The sequence below is a fragment of the Oncorhynchus clarkii genome, chromosome 6, assembly GCF_045791955.1.
Source record: "Oncorhynchus clarkii lewisi isolate Uvic-CL-2024 chromosome 6, UVic_Ocla_1.0, whole genome shotgun sequence".
Classification (NCBI taxonomy): domain Eukaryota; kingdom Metazoa; phylum Chordata; class Actinopteri; order Salmoniformes; family Salmonidae; genus Oncorhynchus; species Oncorhynchus clarkii.
Window position 1 is genome coordinate 26,132,652 of NC_092152.1, and position 23,658 is coordinate 26,156,309.

Here is a 23,658-nt window from a genome sequence, read left to right on the forward strand (position 1 = left end):
ATAAATTGTTTGTAAAAAGCTAAATGTTTATTGGGTGAAGCAGTGTCGTTTGCATGTACAAGTCTAAGCCTGAGCACTGTGACTTCACGTGTACCTTAAACATCATATGGATTAACTGGATAACCTATACAGGTTGACATCCAGCCACCTGGACTGATTGAGCAGACAGAGAGAATGACAAAGAAAATGGCAGGAGACCCAGAGTGGACATCTATGGAGGACTAACAGGCCCAGAGTGGACATCTATGCAGGACTAACAGGCCCAGAGAGGACATATATGGAGGACTAACAGGCCCAGAGAGGACATATATGGAGGGCTTACCCACTGTAGGCCTCTGATTGCGGCCAATATTAGGACGCTGACCTCCCCTCCCCGTGGCCACTGCTGTGATAGGCTGAACCTGCCCTAGCTGGGGTGTCATTAGGCTCAATGTCAAGGTAAGATAAGGACATTGTTCTCTGATAGTGTGGCCTAGCCGTCCTTCCAGAATGGTCTTGAGTTGCAGCCAGGGGCCTCGTATACTGCCTTTTCTCCCCTGAATACCCACCAGCCACTGCGTCTGAGATAAGGAAGCTGCACCCACCTGGGATACTGTAATGCTGCACTTTTTGGCCAACTCCTCTTTGGCTTCTTCACTGGGATATGGGTTGCTGAGGTGCGAGTAGAAATACTCGTTCAAGATTTCCGTCGCCTGCTTGCTGAAGTTTCTCCTTTTCCGCCTGAATAGTGAACAAAATGAGAGAAAGGCCAAGGAAGCTCATTAGCGAAACCAGCATTAACTCATCCATTTGGATCGGACAAATAGCACAATCAATCTCACATAAATGGTGAAAATAATGAGGAATGGGGGTCTCAGGAGCGGAATATTGTGTCCTCCTTTCAGCACCATCCTCCAACCGCTAAACCCGCAAACACACACAACACACACAGAAACACACAAACACATACATTGCTTAATTTGGTCTGTTGGTCTCTGATCTCCAGGCCAAGCATGTAATGTGTAGTGTTTAGCACAGCAGATGGACAGGCTTGGTGATGGAGTGCTAGGCCCAGTTGCATCTTGTAACATTATAGAAATCAAGACATGCCCAGCTAAGCATTGTTCCTGGAATGCCACAGCCCCAGGGAACTCCAGTGGGAACAAATCCTCTCTAACTAGATCTGGGTCTTCTTTACCCCCCCAGGGCACTACTTATCATGTTATTGAGTATTTGCTGCTTATTTTACCTTGTTTAATACACTTCACACAAGCAAATGGGCAGCAACTGTGCATCTGCTTGGTTTCTGCTTCCTCCCACTCTCCTTAGAGCTCCACTCCACAACAGGGAACTCCAGTGGGAACAAACCAACTCTAACTAGATCTGGGTCCCCTTCTACCCCCCAGGGAACTACTTATCATGTTATTTAGCATTTGCTGCTTATTTTGCCTTGTTTACTGCACTTCACACAAGCAATGGGCAGCAAATGTGCTTCTGCTTGGTTTCTGCTTCCTCCCACTCTCCTTAGAGCTCCACTCCACAAACGGTTTGTGATTACAGTAATCCAGAACACCTGCTGATTACATATGACTTTGTTCCCACTTCATTTAATCTAAAATGCTTTCAGGTGATAGCGGATGATTATCTTGAAAGGTGGCTATAACACGTAACACGTGCGCTTTATGGCAAGATCATCTATGAATATTTGCAGTGTACTGTTTGGAGCTGTATGTTGTTGATTCGTTTTTCGCAGATATAGAAGTACATTTTATAGGAAGTGTTGTTATTACGATCATATGTCTCCATATAGTTCTGTCTCTGAGTGTCTTCCTACTGTATGCTCCAGGATAGAAACATTGGTTTTGTGGGTCTAGAAACATTGATTTTGTGGGTCTAGAAACATTGGTTTTGTGGGTCTAGAAAACATTGGTTTTGTGGGTCTAGAAAACATTGATTTTGTGGGTCTAGAAACATTGATTTTGTGGGTCTAGAAACATTGATTTTGTGGGTCTAGAAAACATTTATTTTGTGGGTCACGGTCTAAGAAAGGTTTTGGAACACAGAGACACACAGTAACACACATGCACGTCATATATACACACTGACCTGGCATCAAGGAATCTAGAGCGCAGGATCATGACGGCCTCACAGGTGCTCTGCTTGAGCTGCATCTGGATGGAGCTGAACTTGCGGTGGATGATGCCAACCATGCGTTCTATCTCTTTGGGAGAGATGGGTCGCGTGCGGGACTGCTCCCTCAGCAGGTTCATCACATGGGTGGTGAACTCGTTACACGCCTGAAGAGAAGTCACAGAGCCCAACCCAGCCCTGTTAGTACCCTCCTGGCTAGTACCCTTTGGTTAGGAACAACTTTCAGTAGCTGAATGTGTTTATTAGCCTTCTCCCTTAGTTAAAAGTATCTTCACTGATCGTGCTTTTGAAAAACACAGCCCAGTAAGTATTTATACGACTGCTGAGCACTTCAATTACTTAGTTGGTGAAGTCATCTATAAATGCAAATGCCGATTTGCAATTTGGCTTTGGCCCAGCACAGAGAGAATTTAAACAGCTTTTCGTTAAACCAGTAGTTCATACATGATTAATTAGAATAACTCATTTACGTAGTGCACACTTTAGCTCATTACTCTGAGTAAAATTCGTTAAGTATTTACATTTAGATAATTAAAACCTGGAAACACCCCTAAGAAAGATGCATTCACTCCAGGCAAAGTGTTGTGTGTCCTCTTCTCCCCTCCCTCCTCTCCTCTCCTCCTCTCCTCTCCTCTCCTCCCTCACTCCTCTCCTCTCAGAGTGCCGGGAGTAAATTAGTCTAATTCACCTTGCTGCACTGCTGAGGCATCAGTGTTCCAACTTTCATTTTCTCTTATAATGTGTCTGTTTTATTGCTGAAGCTCAACATGGAACCTGAATGAGTTGATCATATTCTCATTTTACTGAGACGACTACATTACTTAGACTACATAACACCCCAGACTTAGTTAACCGAGTTACCTTAGACTTACAGTGGGGCAAAAAAAGTATTTAGTCAGCCACCAATTGTGCAAGTTCTCCTATTTAAAAAGATGAGAGAGGCCTGTAATTTTCATCGTAGGTACACTTCAACTTTTACAAACAAAATGAGGATAAAAATCCAGAAAATCACATTGTAGGATTTTTTATTAATTTATTTGCAAATTATGGTGGAAAATAAGTATTTGGTCACCTACAAACAAGCAAGATTTCTGGCTCTCACAGACCTGTAACTTCTTCTTTAAGAGGCTCCTCTGTCCTCCACTCGTTACCTGTATTGATGGAACCTGTTTTAACTTGTTATCAGTATAAAAGACACCTGTCCACAACCTCAAACAGTCACACTCCAAACTCTTCTATGGCCAAGACCAAAGAGCTGTCAAAGGACACCAGAAACAACATTGTAGACCTGCACCAGGCTGGGAAGACTGAATCTGCAATAGATAAGCAGCTTGGTTTGAAGAAATCAACTGTGGGAGCAATTATTAGGAAATGGAAGACATACAAGACCACTGATAATCTCCCTCGATCTGGGGCTCCACGCAAGATCTCACCCCTTGGGGTCAAAATGATCACAAGAACGGTGAGCAAAAATCCCAGAACCACACGGGGGGACCTAGTGAATGACCTGCAGAGAGCTGGGACCAAAGTAATAAAGCCTACCATCAGTAACACACTACGCCACCAGGGACTCAAATCCTGCAGTGCCAGACGTGTCCCCCTGCTTAAGCCAGTACATGTCCAGGCCCGTCTGAAGTTTGCTAGAGAGCATTTGGATGATCCAGAAGAAGATTGGGAGAATGTCATATGGTCAGATGAAACCAAAATATCACTTTTTGGTAAAAACTCAACTCGTCGTGTTTGGAGGACAAAGAATGCTGAGTTGCATCCAAAGAACACCATACCTACTGTGAAGCATGGGGGTGGAAACATCATGCTTTGGGGCTGTTTTTCTGCAAAGGGACCAGGACGACTGATCCGTGTAAAGGAAAGAATGAATGGGGCCATGTATCGTGAGATTACAAGTGAAAACCTTCTTCCATCAGCAAGGGCATTGAAGATGAAATGTGGCTGGGTCTTGACAATGATCCCAAACACACCGCCCGGGCAACGAAGGAGTGGCTTCGTAAGAAGCATTTCAAGGTCTCCAGATCTCCACCCCACAGAAAATCTTTGGAGGGAGTTGAAAGTCCGTGTTGCCCAGCAACAGCCCCAAAACATCACTGCACTAGAGGAGATCTGCATGGAGGAATGGGCCAAAATACCAGCAACAGTGTGTGAAAACCTTGTGAAGACTTACAGAAAACGTTTGACCTCTGTCATTGCCAACAAAGGGTATATAACAAAGTATTGAGATAAACTTTTGTAGGTGACCAAATACTTATTTTCCACCATCATTTGCAAACAAATTCATAAAAAATCCTACAATGTGATTTTCTGGATTTTTTTTCTCATTTTGTCTGTCATAGTTGAAGTGTACCTATAATGAAAATTACAGGCCTCTCTCATCTTTTTAAGTGGGAGAACTTACACAATTGGTGGCTGACTAAATACTTTTTTGCCCCACTGTAGATGACACTAATCCCTAGACATAGTTAACTTAGACTACACTGGGCCTCCCGAGTAACGCATTGGTCTGAGGCACTAGAGATCCTGGTTTGAGTCCAGGCTCTGTCGTAGCCGGCCGCGACCGGGAAACCCATGGGTGCACAATTGGCCCAGCGTCGTCTGGGTTAGGGGAGGGTTTGGCTGGCAGTGATGTTCTTGTACCATCGTGCTCTATTTACTCCTGTGGCAGGACGGGCGCAATGCACGCTGACACGGTCACCAGGTGTACGTTGTTTCCTCCAACACATTGGTGCGGCTGGCTTCCAGGTGAAGCGAGCATTATGTCGAGAAGCAGTGCGGCTCAGTTGGGTTGTGTTTCGGAGGACACACTGCTCTTGACCTTCGCCTCTCCCGAGTCCGTACAGGAGTTGCAGTGATGGGACAAGACTATAACTACCAATTGGATACCATGAAAAAGAGGTAAAAAAATATATATAATAAATTATATATATATTTTTTTAACTTAGACACTACTCCCCAGACTTAGTTAACTTACTAAGACTACTCCCCAGAGTTAGTTAACGTAGACTTAGATGACACTACACCCCAGACTTTTTAGACTACATAACTCCCCAGACTTAGTTAACTTAAGACTTAGATGACACTACTTCCCAGACGTAGTTAACTTAGACTTAGTCCACATAACTCCCGAAACTTAGTTAACTTAGCCTAAACTACTCCTGAAACTTAGTTAACTTAGACTTAGTTAACGAACCACAAAATATGTATGTTTCCAATATTACAACAAATATGTTGTTCCTGGTTTTGTACTCTATGAAGCTTAAAGGTGTGATGTGAAGCTGGTTAAAGGTGTGATGTGAAGCTGGTTAAAGGTGTGATGTGAAGCTGGTTAAAGGTGTGATGTGAAGCTGGTTAAAGGTGTGATGTGAAGCTGGTTAAAGGTGTGATGTGAAGCTGGTAAAAGGTGTGATGTGAAGCTGGTTAAAGGTGTGATGTGAAGCTGGTTAAAGGTGTGACTCACACCAACCTGTTCATATTTCTCCAGCTCTGTGTGGTAGATCTGTCTGATCTGGGTGAGTTTGGCTCTGTAGTCTGAGTGTTCGATGGAGTTGTCTGAGGCCCCTCCCGAAGCTGCGGCTGCAGCGGCGGCAGCGGCGGATCCACCCCCTTTCTCTGGTCCTGACACGCCCTCCGCCAGCAGCATGTTGTCCAGACGCATGAGCTGGGGGTCGGGAGGGTCCTCCTCCTGGGCACCACGGATGCTGAGGCCTGAGAGACATCAGAGAGAGAGAGTGACAGTTAAACATGAGGACGTCCAGACCTCCAGACATGACACAGACACAAAGTAGTTTTGATACTGTTCTTTTGTTTGATAGGGCAGAACCTCCATGGTAACTGAATAATAATTTGTAATATGTTTATTTTTGATTCTATACCAGAGGGTGGGTTTGATGGACTCACCAATAACCACACCTAGACACACTCTTAAACTGACTCCTCCATGGCTGACTGGCTGATTTCCATGAGGGTAAAAAACATACAACAGCCCAGATTATGCAGTGCCAGCCTCACAAGTATTGTCTTGTACAGTATCCTGAGCAGTGAGCCGCTAAAGCCCAAATTATTTTCTATAGGTACCTTTCCCTGGATGTCTGTCATATAGCCAAAGTGCAGTGCGGGTAATCCCCTGTGGGAATGGATTGGGTACCTCCTGTGTACGTGCTGTGTTCCTGTCGCCTAAAGCCCGGGCCTGCCTTATTTTATCTACACACTGCACTGCACACTGTGTGTACAGGGAGGCTTACATGACAGCAACATCCATAAACTGACAAATGCTCAACTGCGAGGTGGCACTTCTATTCTCCGAAAGGATGCTAAACAGAGGAATAAACCTCAAGCATGTGTCTGCCTTTTCTGCATGATGCAAAGCCTGAAATCACAACTGTCTGTTGGTTTTCTGTGATTAACAACAGAGCCAGGGTTCTTCCACATTCTTAACGTTACCATATTTAGCATTATTCTACTTCATTTACAACTACTCATAGACAATATTTTCCCCTTTTCTCTTCTAATTGTGCACTTGATTACTGTGCAACTCTAAGATACCTCAGGGCTCGCAAGCAACCACGCACGCACAAACACGCGCGCCCCGCACGCACATACACACACACAAACAAATCATTGAGCGCTGACTTTCGCTATCGTTATCGGGACCTGCTGTTTCCTTTTCTCTTTTCATTCTTTCCTATATATTTCAATCCTAATTAGCCATCAGTCAGCATAGGAGTACACCTGCATGCATGGAGAATGTTGTCATGACGGCTACAATGAAAAAAAGACTGCAGCCAGTCAGAATTACCAGCCAAATAAATCTCCATTATTCAGTCCAATAAATTAATAAAAAGGGCACCCAATCTGCAGTAAACACTGAGTGCCCACTTAGATGTTATGATTACCAGGGTTATCTCTATTCAATAATCTGCCAGAGATGTAGGGATTTAACAGTTTCTTAAGGCTTCATTAAGATATGGTGAGCCCTTGAATTTTAAATAAGAAGATTAGTCGTTCTATTGTGTGAGGCAGTAGCCTAGCAATCAGAGAGGGGCTCTACCAGGCACTGACTGTGACCCAGCACACCATACTATATGGATATTTAAAGTAACATACTATCACCTCTCTCATTACATACCCCATTAACAATCCCCATCGACATTGGTGTGTGTCTCAGATGTGGAGATGCTACTGCAAGACAAATTTGTGTCTATCTGTGCATCTATTGGCTGGATGTTTGTCTTGTAGTTGTAATGGTGTTAAAGGATGCATGTGGCCATTTGTGTTGGAGACATTGATGCTGGAAGAGTTGTAGCATCAGGCATGCCAAGCCAAATCCCCCATGTGAACAATACGCCATTAATCCACTAACTTTATCCCATTACCATAATATCTTTAAACTCATCACCATCATATCTTTAACCCATCACCAACATATCTTTAACCCATCACCATCATATATTTAACCCCATCACCATCATATATTTAACCCCATCACCATCATATCTTTAACCCCATCACCATCATATCTTTAACCCATCACCAACATATCTTTAACCCCATCACCATCATATCTTTAACCCCATCACCATCATATCTTTAACCCCATCACCATCATATCTTTAACCCATCACCATCATATCTTTAACCCATCACCATCATATCTTTAACCCATCACCATCATATCTTTAACCCCATCACCATCATATCTTTAACCCCATCACCATCATATCTTTAACCCATCACCATCATATCTTTAACCCATCACCATCATATCTTTAACCCATCACCATCATATCTTTAACCCAACACCATCATATCTTTAATCCATCACCATCATATCTTTAACCCATCACCATCATATCTTTAACCCCATCACCATCATATCTTTAACCCCATCACCATCATATCTTTAACCCAACACCATCATATCTTTAACCCATCACCATCATATCTTTAACCCATCCCCATCATATCTTTAACCCCATCACCATCAAAACTTTAACCCCATCACCATCATATCTTTAACCCATCACCATCATATCTTTAACCCCATCACCATCATAACTTTAACCCCATCACCATCATATCTTTAACCCATCACCATCATATCTTTAACCCATCACCATCATATCTTTAACCCCATCACCATCATATCTTTAACCCATCACCATCATATCTTTAACCCCATCACCATCATATCTTTAACCCCATCACCATCATATCTTTAACCCATCGCCATCATATCTTTAACCCATCACCATCATATCTTTAACCCATCACCATCATATCTTTAACCCCATCACCATCATATCTTTAACCCCATCACCATCATAACTTTAACCCCATCACCATCATAACTTTAACCCCATCACCATCATATCTTTAACCCCATCACCATCATATCTTTAACCCCATCACCATCATATCTTTAACCCATCACCATCATATCTTTAACCCCATCACCATCATATCTTTAACCCATCACCATCATATCTTTAACCCCATCACTATCATATCTTTAACCCATCACCATCATATCTTTAACCCATCACCATCATATCTGTAAAGATGCTGAGCTATTAGTATAGTACCTCTGGTGGTGGTAATATCTGGAGGTTGATTGAGCAAGTTTGCTCAGTGCAGTACCTTTGCTTACCCTTTGCTGCAGACACAAGCTCAAGTCCGCACTTTCCTTTGTGATGGAGGTGATAGTAAGTAGTTAGGCATGTTTTTCATGTCAGGTACATTAACTAGAACTCTGAGAGCAGCAGTGCACATTTCCACACCAAACCCATGTTGTCACTTTTACTCAACTCACTCTTTATCCAGGGGAAGCACAGCTGGGGGAATTTACAGGGTTTCATTCAAACCAAATAATCACAGGCCATAAAGAGCTACTTGTCTCAGCATATATTACAGTAAAGTTCCTGTGAGCAATAATGTGTCCATTCAGAGCATGGGCAAACAGAGCGAGACATTAGGAAGTGACGTGCAATCCTATTAGGAAGCTAACGTGTGGAGTGGCCATGACATTTTTATCATACATGTCCATTTCTATTTGGGAAATCAGCGGGATAAAAATGATTACTCCACTGGTCTGAGATTGTTCCGCCCCTCCAGCAGCCCACTAGCGTGTGTTTGTGCCAGAGCAGCTATCAAGGCCCATCCATAACAAACGGGTTTGGAAACACTTCCCCCCCTCCACCTGCCTCAACATACAGCAGGGAGCAGCTCCCAGCCAAAAGACCAAGTACTGTGAATTTCCATCTTCTACTGGATTTCTCTCTCCTTGGATTTTTGTTTTTCTCTCATTGAAATCTGTGTTCATATTGTTTACCTAATTTCTACTCTAGGGTTGAAAGGAAGTCAACATTGTGATTAATACATTCATATCAGTGAGGTGTGGTTTTACTTATTATGTTTACATGTTTCAATGTCATATCTGATCCGATGAAATAACACAACTGACAGAGGAAGACAAAGCAGGCCTTTCTCTCCCCTCCACTGTTTAGAATCATTTCCGGTTTAGTGCCATTGTCTCGTTTATTAGCAATGCCTCTGGCCACTCTCCTTTCCTCCCACCTCTTTCCCCGTGTGCCTTCTTTTATTCCGGGGGCTTAGCTGACCTTTGGCCCAGCGTTTGTTTACTCTCATCACTGAAGTGTGAGCAGGAGAGTCATAAAGGCAGAGCCCTGCTGGGTTAATGTGAGCTGCTGAGGAGAGGAGCAGGATCAGGGGCTGGAGGAGGGTTATCCACCAGATCATACTGCAGTACTACACTGTCACAGAGAGAAGACCATAACACCTCAGTACATCACAGAGGAAAAGAGAGAGATATTTTAATTTAGTGAGATGATTTTCCCTTTTTACATTTACTTTGTTTGAATATTTGTTCCACATATTTAATTATATACCTAATTATTTTCTCTCTACCGCATTTGGTTATATAGAGGGATAAAAACATGAACAAATACAAACTGCACAATAGTGTGTTGCAAATTGATTGTGAACTGTGTGCCTTGTTGTATTTTAAAGAACACATTGTATCTCTGTTACTTCCACTGCTTTCAAAATATCCTGATCGATACACCTAACCCTGACCCCATGCAGTTCCTTTCCTACTCAATGCGTCCAGCGAAAAGGCCCAGCGAATATCGGCACACTGTGCATCTAATTGCATTGATCCACAAAGGTCTCCTAAAGCTAACTAATCGAAACCAAATTTATTTTCTGTCAATATTTGCAAAGGTCATCTCTCTTAGAGCAGGATAGAATCCCAAGCAATACAGAGACAGGCAGGCCGTGGCTCTCCTCTCAGCCTGCTGAACAGATCCCACCAAGGTGGCCCCTCTCTGGGTGAGTATTAGTGAGGATCCCTGAATCTTAACCCACCATGTGATTAGAACACAATGCCAAAGCAACACACAAGAGACAACAGAACACAAAGAACACTGTGTCACTACAGACTTGTTTCCATGTCTCTTTTGACTTAATATCATCTCGTTTTCAAAGCCTCCAGATTAGTGGCTCTCGCTTTAGAAGCAGAGAAGTGCATCAAATTACCATTGGAAATCTTTTGTTCTGGCCAATAAAACATAAAGATTCTATTTCATTGAGGTCCTTAAAGTCTTTTTTAAGCTTGGCCTACATCCACATGGCACAGAGAATCTGGGAGAATGCCTTCGGGCTCTCTCAAGCATGTACAGTAATTAACACATTAATACACATTAGCTATTCCCAATGTTAATGGTAGGGTAATTACCATACCTGATACCACACTGAGGGAAAGCTAGCATGCATTAGCCACATTTGGTTTCACTTTCTTTCTTACGATTAAAAAGCTGAAAAGGATCCTGTCTAATTCAGGGGCTAAATCATTATATTTCCCCACAGACAGAAACGGTGAATTTGACAGTTCCCTGCACATCTGTCAATGCGCGCTAACGCTCCGTCTTTCAAACTGCATCAATAGGAAAAGATGCACACCTTACATTACTATTCCATCTCTTTAAAAGAGACTTCAAAGCATGTGAGTTCTTGTTGTATCCACTGTAGACCGCAGAGGGTTTGACTTTAGAGTTGAGGCAGGCAGAGATACTGTGGGGATGAACAAGTGAGCATGCAGATTAAATACAGAGTAATAGAGGGCAGGGAAGGGACCCTAAACTGGGGAATCCCTGTCTAGCATGATGATGCATTTCCTCCCAGTGCGGTGAGTGATAAGGCCCATTGACAGTGAAGTGTTACAGCCCCCCGGTGCTGGGTCAAGACTTCTCCCATCATACACCACCAGCACACTCTAAACGGACAGCACAGGGGGCGGGGAAGAAAACGTGACAAAAAGTGTCTTCGGTCAAATAAGAAGATCCTTGTCAGTTCAGGTAGCCTTTGTCCTTCGATGATGATGCTGTCCTTTCCCAAAGTCCTTGACAAGGGAATGGGGGGGTCGGGCTTCACCGAATCAGAGAGATGGGAGAGGGGATGGGTTAGGGGGTGGGAAAAGATAACCCAAACAAACATCTTGTAGACATTTTGCCGAACACACCAAAATTAATCACTGTCCCATTGTGGCACTAACATTTGTGGAAAGTGACACATGGCATGACAGACCACGGGGAGAGGATGGGAGACAACTGAGGGAGGGACACTGGGTAAACAAGGCCTACTGTCACTTGCTGTGTGTGTGTGTGTGTGTGTGTGTGTGTGTGTGTGTGTGTGTCCACTCTGGATGTTGCCCTCTCAGACTTTGAGTGGGCAGGTGGCCAAGTGGCGCAGTGATGGCTGACCAGGCCTGGCTGTGGCGGTCGCACGCAGTGGTCAGGGAGACTGGCCAAATGAGTGGACAGGACCTCCTCTACAGATCATCACACTGACTGACCCTACAGAACACATACAGCATGGGGCTCAAGCACAGGGCTGCACTAGCAGCCCAGAATCAGCACCAATCAGTAACTAACTGCCTGTTAAAGTATTTACCATCAATACTCACATAAACCTAGAATACAAAAATACCCTCTTTTTTTAAAAATGCTACCTTCGTGTAATTATTTAGTAACAAAGAAAATGAGATTTACAGTAAAGTAGTATTATAGCATTTCAAGATAACTAACAGCATTTGCTGCTTTTTCCTCTCTTATTTAATTTAATATCTGATGTACTTTTGTTTGTACTTTTGTTTCTACTAGCCTCAATTTACTGCAAATGTACCCTAATTCTTTATTCAGACCCCAAGCACATAATGCAAATGTGGCACTGAAAGCCAGTTATGAAATACCCAAAGGCAACTAATCGCTCCTTCCTTTGCAGCCTTCTCTGCAGCTCCCTAATTAGAAGATGGAGATTGCACGAAACCAGGTCACACAGCAGGTCCTGTACACACAGACAACCAGGCACATATAGATACCACTTCATCTAAATATAATGTGCATGAATCCATGCATACATTACTCTAAAGGCTAAGGGTGAAACAAATAATACTACTTCTGTCATTAATCCCATGTTTTTACTGTATTCCTCAAAATAAATGGTTTCGGCTTGAGGCGTTTGTGTGTGTGTGTGTGTGTGTGTGTGTGTGTGTGTGTGTGTGTGTGTGTGTGTGTGTGTGTGTGTGTGTGTGTGCTCATGAACCATAAAGCAACATTGGGAACATACAGCAGACCATGATCCAGTGCCAGACACAATATTCTTTGCAATGGCATTTCTACACGAGAGATGACAGTCCATCATTTAGATTTGTTTCAGTGAATCCACGGGAAAGACTGCACTGCCTGAAAAAGAGGCTGTTTCCCTCTGAAGAGTGCATTTTATAGGGAAGAATATGACTCCAAATTATAGATTAACATTCTCTTCCCAGACGAGCTAACATATATAGCCCTAATTGCAGGTGGAGGCAGAGGCTGTACTGTTGGAAATGGGTGTCTTAGACAGCCATCATACTGCTGAGCGGTGAGACATGTTGAGATGCTCACCAATGAGAACACATATACATTAGTTTTTTACAGTGTTTATAACCTAAGGTAAATAGTGGCTGTGATTTGGAGGGACAGAATGTTCAGCCAAAGTCTCATGTACCTGAAAAGGAGCATCATGGCTGCTGGCATATTGTTGTGCCTGATGCTGCAGGTTGCGGTGGTCTGTAGTGTGACAGTGAGGAGGAGCTAGTCAGATCAATGTACAGTGCCAACAACGCCATGTGACAGATGCAGGACAGAGAGGATGGACATTAGAACAGAGACTACCAGGAAGGCTGCCAACCTACTCTTTAATTAGCTCCACTTTTACTCAACGCATCACATCATATCCATCGCAAGAACTGTGACAGTGCTGTGGTTTAATACAGACTATTATAATACAGACTATTATAATAGCGATTCACAATAAAATAACCGTCTGAAATAATCATTTCAACAAATAATTGCTATAGGGAAAAAAGTTTGTGTTATGATGGTGCTACTTCCCGTCTAATATCCAATGGAAAAGGTAAAAAATATGATTTGTTTCCAATTATTCTAGGAGTGTATTTTACACACCATTTAATTAGTTCGTCTGGAGACATGACCATGGCCTGTGACTTCCTTCCCCAGTTATCCATGATGAACTGTGCAGTCTCCACCACGTCACCCCCATCAAGTGAATCAAGTCCCTATCCCCACTCAATTCCCTACAAAGGGCTTCACCGGAGCAGAGAAGACGCACAACTGAAGCAGCACAACAGCTACCGTGCCATTTTGTCTCGACGTACCGGGAGAGAGGGAGGTGGGGGGGACATAATTACAGTAATTAACAGTTGCAGATTTAATTGGAAGGGAAGGCATTAACGGAAGGAACATTGCAGCGACGCGTGCAGAGGGAACCTTTGCGGCACGGGGCTTTTGTCTGGTACACACCTAATGGAGCCCTGGCTTGATGGCTGGCTGGCTGGGCTGCAGTAGCGCTGCATCCCACTGCTGACACAACAAGCGTTGGGTTCAGACGCCGGGGCTTGTCACGACTCAGACTGGAGGCAGATAATTAGGTGCCAGGTTAATGAGAGCATGGGCCCTTGATGGCATTTGGTTACTGTATGTGGGCAATTAATGATTTTGTTTTTGTGTTTTTTGTTGCCCACTTGTGTGGAAAATATAGCCCATTACTCACCTCGGCCTCTGAGTTGAATGTAGTGATGGAGTGGCAAAGGGTTGTAGCTATGAGCCTTTTTAAAATGGCTAACGTTGAATACCTCCAGACAACCTAGAATTTTAAAACAGATGTGTGGAAACATACATTTCATCTCAATTTCCTTGAAGCAACCAGCTGACCTATTCAGACTGTATTGCCCCATGTCACCGCTTTCTATGTACAAAATCCTTATAGACATCAAGCAGACCATGAGGTTCCAGGTCAAATACAGTATATTGCCATGCACACACAAGAACAAAGAAACTGGGCACAGAGAAACCCCAAGTGTTAATATATGGTATCGACTTTCATAATGTGTTTGTGAAATCCCATACCCCTTTGAAAAGCACTGCTTTTACATTAATTAGGATTAATTGGCAATAAATCCACAGACATCCTCTTTCTCAGGCAAACGGCTCCACACCTTCTATTTTGGAGTGTGTTGTTGTCTTGCCTGTGGTGGCTAATTAGTGATATTCGACAAATGGGCACCTATAAGCTTTGGTTAAGATGGCATCTGTGTGAAAGTGTAGGCTCGGCCCTAATGTATGTGCTCTCTGTCACCGGCTGCATGGCAAAATGACTAGACAAAACACAAGACAATGTCCAAGGACCAGTCAGCCCTTCCCCCGTCAAGGAGCCAAAATATATTTATCTCTCAACAGTATCCAGAGGATCGGCTATTGTAATGTGTGTTAGTGATGCTAATGTATCCATGTTTGATATAAAGTGCATTCAGAAAGTATTCAGGCTCCTTGACTTTTACAACCTTATTCTAAAATGGATTTCATAGTTTTTTCCCCTCATCAATCGACACACAATACCCCATTATGACAAAGCCAAAACAGGTTTTTAGATTTCTTTGCTAGTTTATAAAATATATATTTTTAAAAAGGAAATATCACATTTACATAAGTATTCCAACCCTTTACTCAGTACTTTGTTGAAGCACCTTTGGCAGTGATTACAGCCTTGAGTCTTGACACTACAAGCTTGGCACACCTGTATTTGGGAGTTTCTCCCATTGTTCTCTGCAGATCCTCTCAAGCTCTGTCAGGTTGGATGGGGAGCGTTGCTGCACAGCTATTTTCAGATCTCTCCAGAGATGTTCGATCGATCGGGTTCAAGTCTGGGCTCTGGCTGGGCCACTCAAGGACATTCAGAGACTTGTCCCGAAGCCACTCCTGCGTTGTCTTGGCTATGTGCTTTGGGTCGTTGTCCTTTCGGAAGGTGAACCTTTGCCCCAGTCTAAGGTCCTGAGCGCTCTGAAGGAGGTTTTCATCAAGGATCTCTCTGTACTAAGCTCCGTTTATCTTTCCCTCGATCCTGACTAGTCTCCCAGTCCCTGCCACTGAAAAACATACCCACAGCATGACGCTGCCACCACCATACTTTCCTACAGATGTGACGCTTGGCATTCAGGCCAAAGAGTTCAATCTTGGTTTTATCAGAGAATCTTGTTTCACATGGTTTGAGAGTCTTTAGGTGCCTTTTGTCAAACTCCAAGCGGGCGGTCGTGCCTTTTATTGGGGAGTGGCTTCTGTCTGGCCACTCTACCATAAAGGCCTGATTGGTGGAGTGCTGTAGAGATGGTTGTCCTTCTGTAAGTTTCTCCCATCTCCACAGAGCAACTCTTGAGCTCTGTCAGAGTGACAATTGGGTTATTCTTCCACTTAAAAATGATGGAGGCCACTGTGTTCTTGGGGAGGTTCAATGCTGCAGAAATGTTTTGGTAACCTTCCACAGATCTATGGCTCGACACAATCCTGTCTCTGAGCTCTACGGACATTTCCTTCAACCTTTGGCTTGGTTTTTGCTCTGGCATGCACTGTCAACTGTGGGACCTTATATAGTAAGGGGTGTGTGTGCCTTTCCAAATCATATCCAATCAATTATATTTACCACAGGTGGACTCCAATCAAGTTTAAGAAACATCTCAAGGATGATCAATAGAAACAGGATGCACCTGAGCTCAATTATGAGTCTCATAGCAGTCTGAATACTTATGTAAGTAAGGTATTTCTGTTTTTATTTTTAACACACCCTTCCTGTCTCAGCCTCCAGTATTTATGCTGCAATAGTTTGTCGGGGGCTAGGATCAGTCTGTTATATTTCTCCTATCTTATCCGGTGTCCTGTGTGAATTTAAGTATGCTCCCTCTAACTCTCTCTCTCTTTCTCTCTTTTCTCTCTTCTCTCGGAGGACCTGAGCCCTAGGACCATGCCTCAAGACTACCTGGCCTGATGACTCCTTGCTGTCCCCAGTCCACCTGCTGTCCCCAGTCCACCCCAGTCCACCTGCTGCTGCTCCAGTTTCAACTGTTCTGCCTACACTGACCTGTTTACCGGACGTGCTACTTTGCCCCGGACCTGCTGTTTTCGACTCTCTCTCTCTACCGCACCTGCTGTCTCTAACTCTGAATGATCGGCTATGAAAAGCCAACTGACATTTACTCCGGAGGTGCTGACATGTTGCACCCTCTACAACCACTGTGATTATTATTATTTGACCCTGCTGGTCATCTATGAACGTTTGAACATCTTGTCCATGTACTGTTATAATCTCCACCCGGGACAGCCAGAAGAGGACTGGCCACCCCTCAGAGCCTGTTTCCTCTCTAGGTTTCTTCCTAGGTTCCTGCCTTTCTAGGGAGTTTTTCCTAGCCACCGTGCTTCTAAATCTGCATTGCTTGCTGTTTGGAGTTTTAGGCTGGGTTTCTGTATAGCGCTTTGTGACATCGGCTGATATAAAAAGAGCTTTATAAATACATCTGATTGATTGATTGATGAGGAAACTGTTTTATTTAATACATTTTAGAATGAGACAGTAACATAACAAAATGTGGAAAAAGTAAAGGGGTCTGAATACTTTCCGAATGCACCGCATATCTGAAACTTGTCCCCTGAGGAGAACTCTGACGCTATCGACATGGATGTATGATCTCTGTGGTAACTTGTAACTGTACAGGGTAATTCTAAACCACTCTATGCAAAGGGGTTTTAGTGTCTTTAGGAATTCTGCCTTATCTGCACTGTGCTCACTCCCCCCACACAAGCCTTTAGATGCTGTGACATCTTGTGGAGATTGACTGATTAGGTTACTGTAACTTGGTTTAGTTTGATTGGTCAATGGTGGTTGGTTTCGGTTTTAAAGAGTCACACATTCAGATATTATAAATGGAATGAAATGCCTTTGTTCTGCCTCTTGTTATCCACTCTGCAGAAAGGTTGTATGAAAATGTTTCTCTTGTAGGCCTGTAATGTTTTTTATGCTTTGCTTTGTAACTCAGTGATCTTCATGCCTAGATTGTGAATGCCTTGTGATGCTAGTATTGCCATGTAACTTAAGCTTAATGGCTTGTATGTGATTCCATCCATTTTACAATGTAATTCAATATCTGTCTTTGATATAGACAATTCTTAGACCTTTCTCGACCTTCCAATTCCTGTAACTCAACTATAGTCTCTCCATATTGCTAAATTATCTTTATGGAGTCAAATAATTCATTTAATAGGCATATAGTCTTATTACGGGTCGCATGTGAGGTATATACAGTATAACATACACATATCAAATATTACCCCACTACAAAAGGTTTCAATATCCTCACAGCGGGAAATAAAAGGGGTTTATTCAGAAATAAAAAATTATGTAAATACTGTCTGAGGGTTTAGGCTGGGATAGGGATCATCACTTTCACTGTGACTGGAGTTCATATTCATTATCATTAATTGCCCAACATACTGGACATCTTAGTTCTGCAGATTAGCCAGGGAGAGATGATGTTTAGAGCCTTTCCAAATCTTTACTTCTATTACTCAGACGCATGTGCAAATAATACATATTCAACTACAATATACAATCCTAAAGAAAAGAATGTAAAGGGCTTCAAATATTTCCTTATTTGTGCATATTTAATGAATGGGCCAAATCATTGATTAAAATAAATATAAAATCATCTAAAAAAACTACAAACTACTATAGTAGTGTAGAATATGTAGCTATGTAGCATTTCTGTATGGTTAATGTGTAGCCTGTAACACACTGCACAGTGCATGGCGATATGATAAAGTGCTTCTGAGAATATGTGGCGGGCTCCCATACATGTGTGAAGTGCGCACACCTGCTCTGGCCTGCGGACGTGCCCTTGTATATGTGTGTGTAACTCAGCCAGGAATAATGTAAACGTCTAGAGAGTCTTAAGACTCAGCAGGCCAGTATAAAAGCGCCCTATTTAAGGCTAGTAAAACAAGTCAATAAATACAGGAAGCCCGAGCTGTCTGCTGCGACTCTCCTGAACGAAAACAGGTGAACTGCTTAATTTCAACATGGCACCACTGGATGACAGCAGCATTATGAGCCCTCATACATTCTGACTATCACTCGCCACTAGCTACACATACAGTACCAGTCGAAAGTTTGGACACACCTACTCATTCAAGTTTTTTTTAACTATTTTCTACATTATAGAATAATATTGAAGACATCAAAACTATGAAATAACACATATGGAATCATGTAGTAACCAAAAATGTGTAAAACAAATGTAAATATATTTTAGATTCTTCAAAGTAGCCAACCTTTGCCTTGATGACAGCTAGGCATTCTCTCAACCAGCTTAATGAGGTAGTCACCTGGAATACATTTCAATTAACTTCTTAAAAGTTCATTTCTGAATTTATTTTCTTCTTAATGTGTTTGAGCCAATCAGTTGTGTTGTGACAAGGTACGGGTGGTATATAGAAGATAGCCCTGTTTGGCTTAAGACCAAGTCCATATTACAGCAAGAACCGCTCAAATAAGCAAAGAGAAACGACAGTCCATCATTACTTTAAGACATGAAGGTCTCTCAGAAAATGTCAAGAACTTTGAACGTTTCTTCAAGTGCAGTCGCAAAAACCATCAAGCGCTATAATGAAACTGGATCTCATGAGGACCGCCACAGGAAAGGTAGACCCAGAGTTAGCTCGGCTGTAGAGGATAAGTTCATTAGAGTTAACTGCACCCAAGATTGCAGCCCAAATAAATGCTTCACAGTGTTCAAGTAACAGACACATCTCAACATCAACTGTTCAGAGGAGACTGTGTGTTTTAGGCCTTCATGGTCGAATTGCTGCAAAGAAACCACTACTAAAGGACACAAATAAGAAGAAGAGACTTGCTTGGGCCAAGAAACACGAGCAATGGACATTAGACTGGTGGAAATCTGTCCTTTGGTCTGATGACTCCAAATTTGAGATGTTTGGTTCCAACCACTGTGTCTTTATGAGACACAGAGTAGGTGAACGGATGATCTCTGCATGTGTGGTTCCACAGTGAAGCATGGAGGAGGAGGTGTGATGCTATGGGGGTGCTTTGCTGGTGACACTGTCAGTGATTTATTTAGAATTCAAGGCACACTCAATCAGCATGGCTACCACAGCATTCTGCAGTGATACACCATCCAATCTGGTTTGCGCTTAGTGGGACTATCAGGACAATGACCCAACACACATCCAGGCTGTGTAAGGGCTATTCGACCAATAAGGAGAGTGATGGAGTGCTGCATCTGATGACCTGGCCTCCACAATCACCTGACCTCAACCAAATTGAGATGGTTTTGGATGAGTTGGACTGCAGAGTGAAGGAAAAGCAGCCAACAAGTGCTCAGCACCAACAAGTGCTTAGCATCAAGACTGTTGGAAAATAATTCCAGGTGAAGTGTTTTGGTTACTGCATGATTCCATATATGTTATTTCATAGTTTTGATGTCTTAACTATTATTCTACAATGTAGAAAATAGTAAAAATAAAGAAAAACCCTTGAATGAATGAATGAATGGTGAATAGTGTCCAAACTTTTGTCTGGTACTGTATCTGTCAACAGTACACTAGCCTGCATCCTAGGAGTAAACAAAGCATCCACTTCCACAGAGAGGACTGTCAGTCCACAGCTGGTTGTGTTGGGCAGTGCCTAGTTACTGACCCAGGCCGTGAACTTTCTCTCCATCCCTCTCTCCCTACCCCTTTTCATTTATTCTCTCATAAGGCCCAGCAGCATGAGGCAGTACAGGTAGTACAAGGTATAGTTCCCTTCCTGTTTGGTCTTCAAATAGGAGGGGTATGACACAGACTCACCTAAATCGAAACACCATTACGAAGGGAAACACTAACTATAAAAACTGTTACCTAATTACAGGTGAGAACAAACCATGGCTTTCTATTTTTTACATTATGCCAACACTTCAGAAAAGCAAATATTTTTAGGTCCAGTCCACTTGGTGTTCTTTCCCTTGTCTCCATAGCTGCAAACCACAGAGTATATGTTTACCAATGGGAAGAGTTCCGCTGCAAACAGGCTACAGGACTGTATGTTTCATATTTCTGACTTTATGTATGAATGCACACAGGTCATATATGACATTGAGGCCAACCTCAGTCCTTTAAAAACCCACCTGATATTCAATCGCTGTATGTGTTTACCCATTTCCATTTCTTTTGCAGGTTTTTAGGGGGGATTATGTATGAAGTATCACGACTGCATGTACTGCACACGTCTGCACAACAATGCAACATACACTAGTAGATCTATCTCTATGGAAATGTATGGAGTGGGAGATGCCGTAAGACAAATCTACAGGAACAAATATTAGGCATTTTTTTCCCTTCAGACAATACCACCACCGGTACTATACACCAAATGTTGCAAGCCTACAATCCTGCGGTAAGCGATACAAATCCCCTGGACAAAATGAAATGTATTAAACATGTGGATTTCATAAATCTAGCCTCCCTCGCTTTGGGTCAGAGGTAGAGTCACTATAGAGCCCAGCACGCAGTTTCTCTGAGCTCTGTTACTCAAAGTGAGAAGTGCTCTGTCAGCTATTAAACTGAACACCAGCAAAAGCAGCAAGTGTATGACAATCAGGAGAAGCCTATAAATCATGCATCTCAGTCCAGGAGTTGTTGTCTTACAAACAGGGTACATTGACTTAGTAGGATGTTACAGGGTAACTATTATAGATTCCAATGGTAGTGACTCTTGAGCAGTAGCTGTAACCTCCCTGTTTGCGCTGGAAATGGCAGTAATGATGTTGTTTGCTCTTTTCTAGCTCCCATATTGATGGTTGAAAACCACCATAAAAACCATCTAATTCAGACCTAAAGACAAACAGTTCACCCGGAAATAGGAGGGAGATATTCCTCAAGGTCCAGCACCCGGCAGCATTGCTCTTCTTGTTCAAGATAGCTAGTATTAGTGTTGTCCCGGGTCCAAGCCGTGTGCAGTGTTAAACACCCAACTGGGATCCTTTTAACCTTGAGCAGCATACCAAAGGTAGAGGCAGCCTGGGGCTATGGGGGGACTGTTCCACAACTCCCAGTGCCATGCTGCTCCACAGTGGGGGCCCAACATAGCCAGATTGGTAGAGAGGCCTTGTGGTAATAGGGCTGTAATAAGGCTGAACAGGGAGGAGGTGGGGGCTAGTTGGGAGGTGGGGGCACCAAGCCCATTCATCTGGACCAGTGGTACTACATTCATTTGAGTTTTTCATTATTTATCGTCTGGCCATCTCACTAAGCAGGGATACAGGAGGAAATTGCAAACACATTCACCTTGGTAGAAACAGTGGTGCTATTTGAGCATCTGCTCCCAGTCTGTTCACAAGACATTTAGGGTAATTATTTCTCTAGCTTGATGGACAATCTGTGATCACTAAAGATCAGAACGGTTAAGAAAAGACAGACAGTAATTGTCATTGTTCTGTGACTCTCCCTGATAGTTGAATGACTTTTGAGTATCTCGTAAGTCAACTGTACAACTTGTTTTAAGGAAACAAGCACAGAAATCTTCAGATTCAGTCAGATCCTTGGCAACAAGCTCACTCTAACAAATGCAAAGTATTTCCTACTAAAAGCTCTTATTGGAGACATGGCATCTGCCATGTTGACTACAACTCAGATTGGAATACCATAAAGACATTTTTGAAACAGACGCTGTCTATAAGGGGGGTTCATAACAAAAAGGGGCATAGTAGAAAATACCACAAATGTCACATCAGTGACTAGACTGCCATGTACATGACATTAGTAGCTAGCATGTTCTTTGCTAAAATTGCAAACCAATAGCATTTGTGTCAAAGTAGGGAAAAGAAAGGAAACAATAAGGAATGTGTGGAAAAACTGTAGGTTAGGGCAGAAGTGCAGTGGGCTAATAGATGCCCAGTACAGTAGTCCTATGAACTCCATTACTTTGATTACCTGTGTCCCTCTCTAACAGGCTGTCCTTCGAGCACACTGAGGAAATTAGGGATGCTCAACAACAATGACAAAAATCATTAGAAGGGCTTACCAAGAAAAACTTCCAAAAAGACTAATTCAAGGCAGAAAGCAGTTGGACCACTCAACAAAAAAAGCAGAGATTGATTTATTTTAGCTCATCCTTGTACAGGATGTGAATAGGTGACTGACATGTTGAGGTCAAGCTGACATCTTCCTCAGATTGACCTGCCCATTGGGTATATGTTGTGTATTGGGTATATGTTATGAAATTGTTAGATATTACTTGTTAGATATTACTGCAATGTTGGAGCTAGAAACACAAGCATTTCGCTACACCCGCAATAACATCTGCTAAACACGTGTATGTGACCAATAAAATTTGATTTGACATTTTCACTTAGCTCCTATTTATAGCCTAGTGGCCCATTGAGAAACAACAATGTAATAAAATAATAATGATTATATGTTTCAAGGTAAATGGCAAATTGTAGCACAAAATAATACTAATAATAAGATAAATAATGTGTCTCGTTAATTAATAGGCCATGTCAAAATATACATAGATATATTTTATGCCATAGGGAACTAATCCATATTTTATGCCATAGGGAACTAATCCATATTTTATGCCATAGGGAACTAATCCATATTTTATGCCATAGGGAACTAATCCATATTTTATGCCATAGGGAACTAATCCATATTTTATGCCATAGGGAACTAATCCATATTTTATGCCATAGGGAACTAATCCATATTTTATGCCATAGGGAACTAATCCATATTTTATGCCATAGGGAACTAATCCATATTTTATGCCATAGGGAACTAATCCATATTTTATGCCATAGGGAACTAATCCATATTTTATGCCATAGGGAACTAATCCATATTTTATGCCATAGGGAATGAATACATGTATTTTCCTCCAGGCCACCTACTTTGTAATAAAGGACTGGGAGTCTATAGATGTGCTAATGTCGCTGAGCAGAATTAATATGGGAGAGAAATTGCTTTCAATGATGTCAAAAGGAATATGTCACTGTATGATCATGTGGAATAAAGATACGATTTTTTTTTCTCCATGAGTGAGTATTTTGTTAATGGGTTC

The 23,658-nt window shown here is 42.5% G+C and overlaps 1 protein-coding gene across 3 annotated transcripts in view; it reads right to left on the reverse strand.

The window, feature by feature from the left end:
• The window catches only part of LOC139412000 (pre-B-cell leukemia transcription factor 3), an 85,292-nt gene that overhangs the window by 15,867 nt on the left and 45,767 nt on the right, over positions 1 to 23,658 (reverse strand). For all 3 annotated transcript variants that reach the window (XM_071158778.1, XM_071158777.1, XM_071158776.1), the window contains exons 3-5: positions 5,606 to 5,847; positions 2,086 to 2,276; positions 585 to 720 (exon numbers count right to left, since the gene is read on the reverse strand). In XM_071158778.1, the coding sequence (XP_071014879.1) occupies positions 585 to 720; positions 2,086 to 2,276; positions 5,606 to 5,847 (569 nt within the window). The remainder of the gene's footprint in view (positions 1 to 584; positions 721 to 2,085; positions 2,277 to 5,605; positions 5,848 to 23,658) is intronic.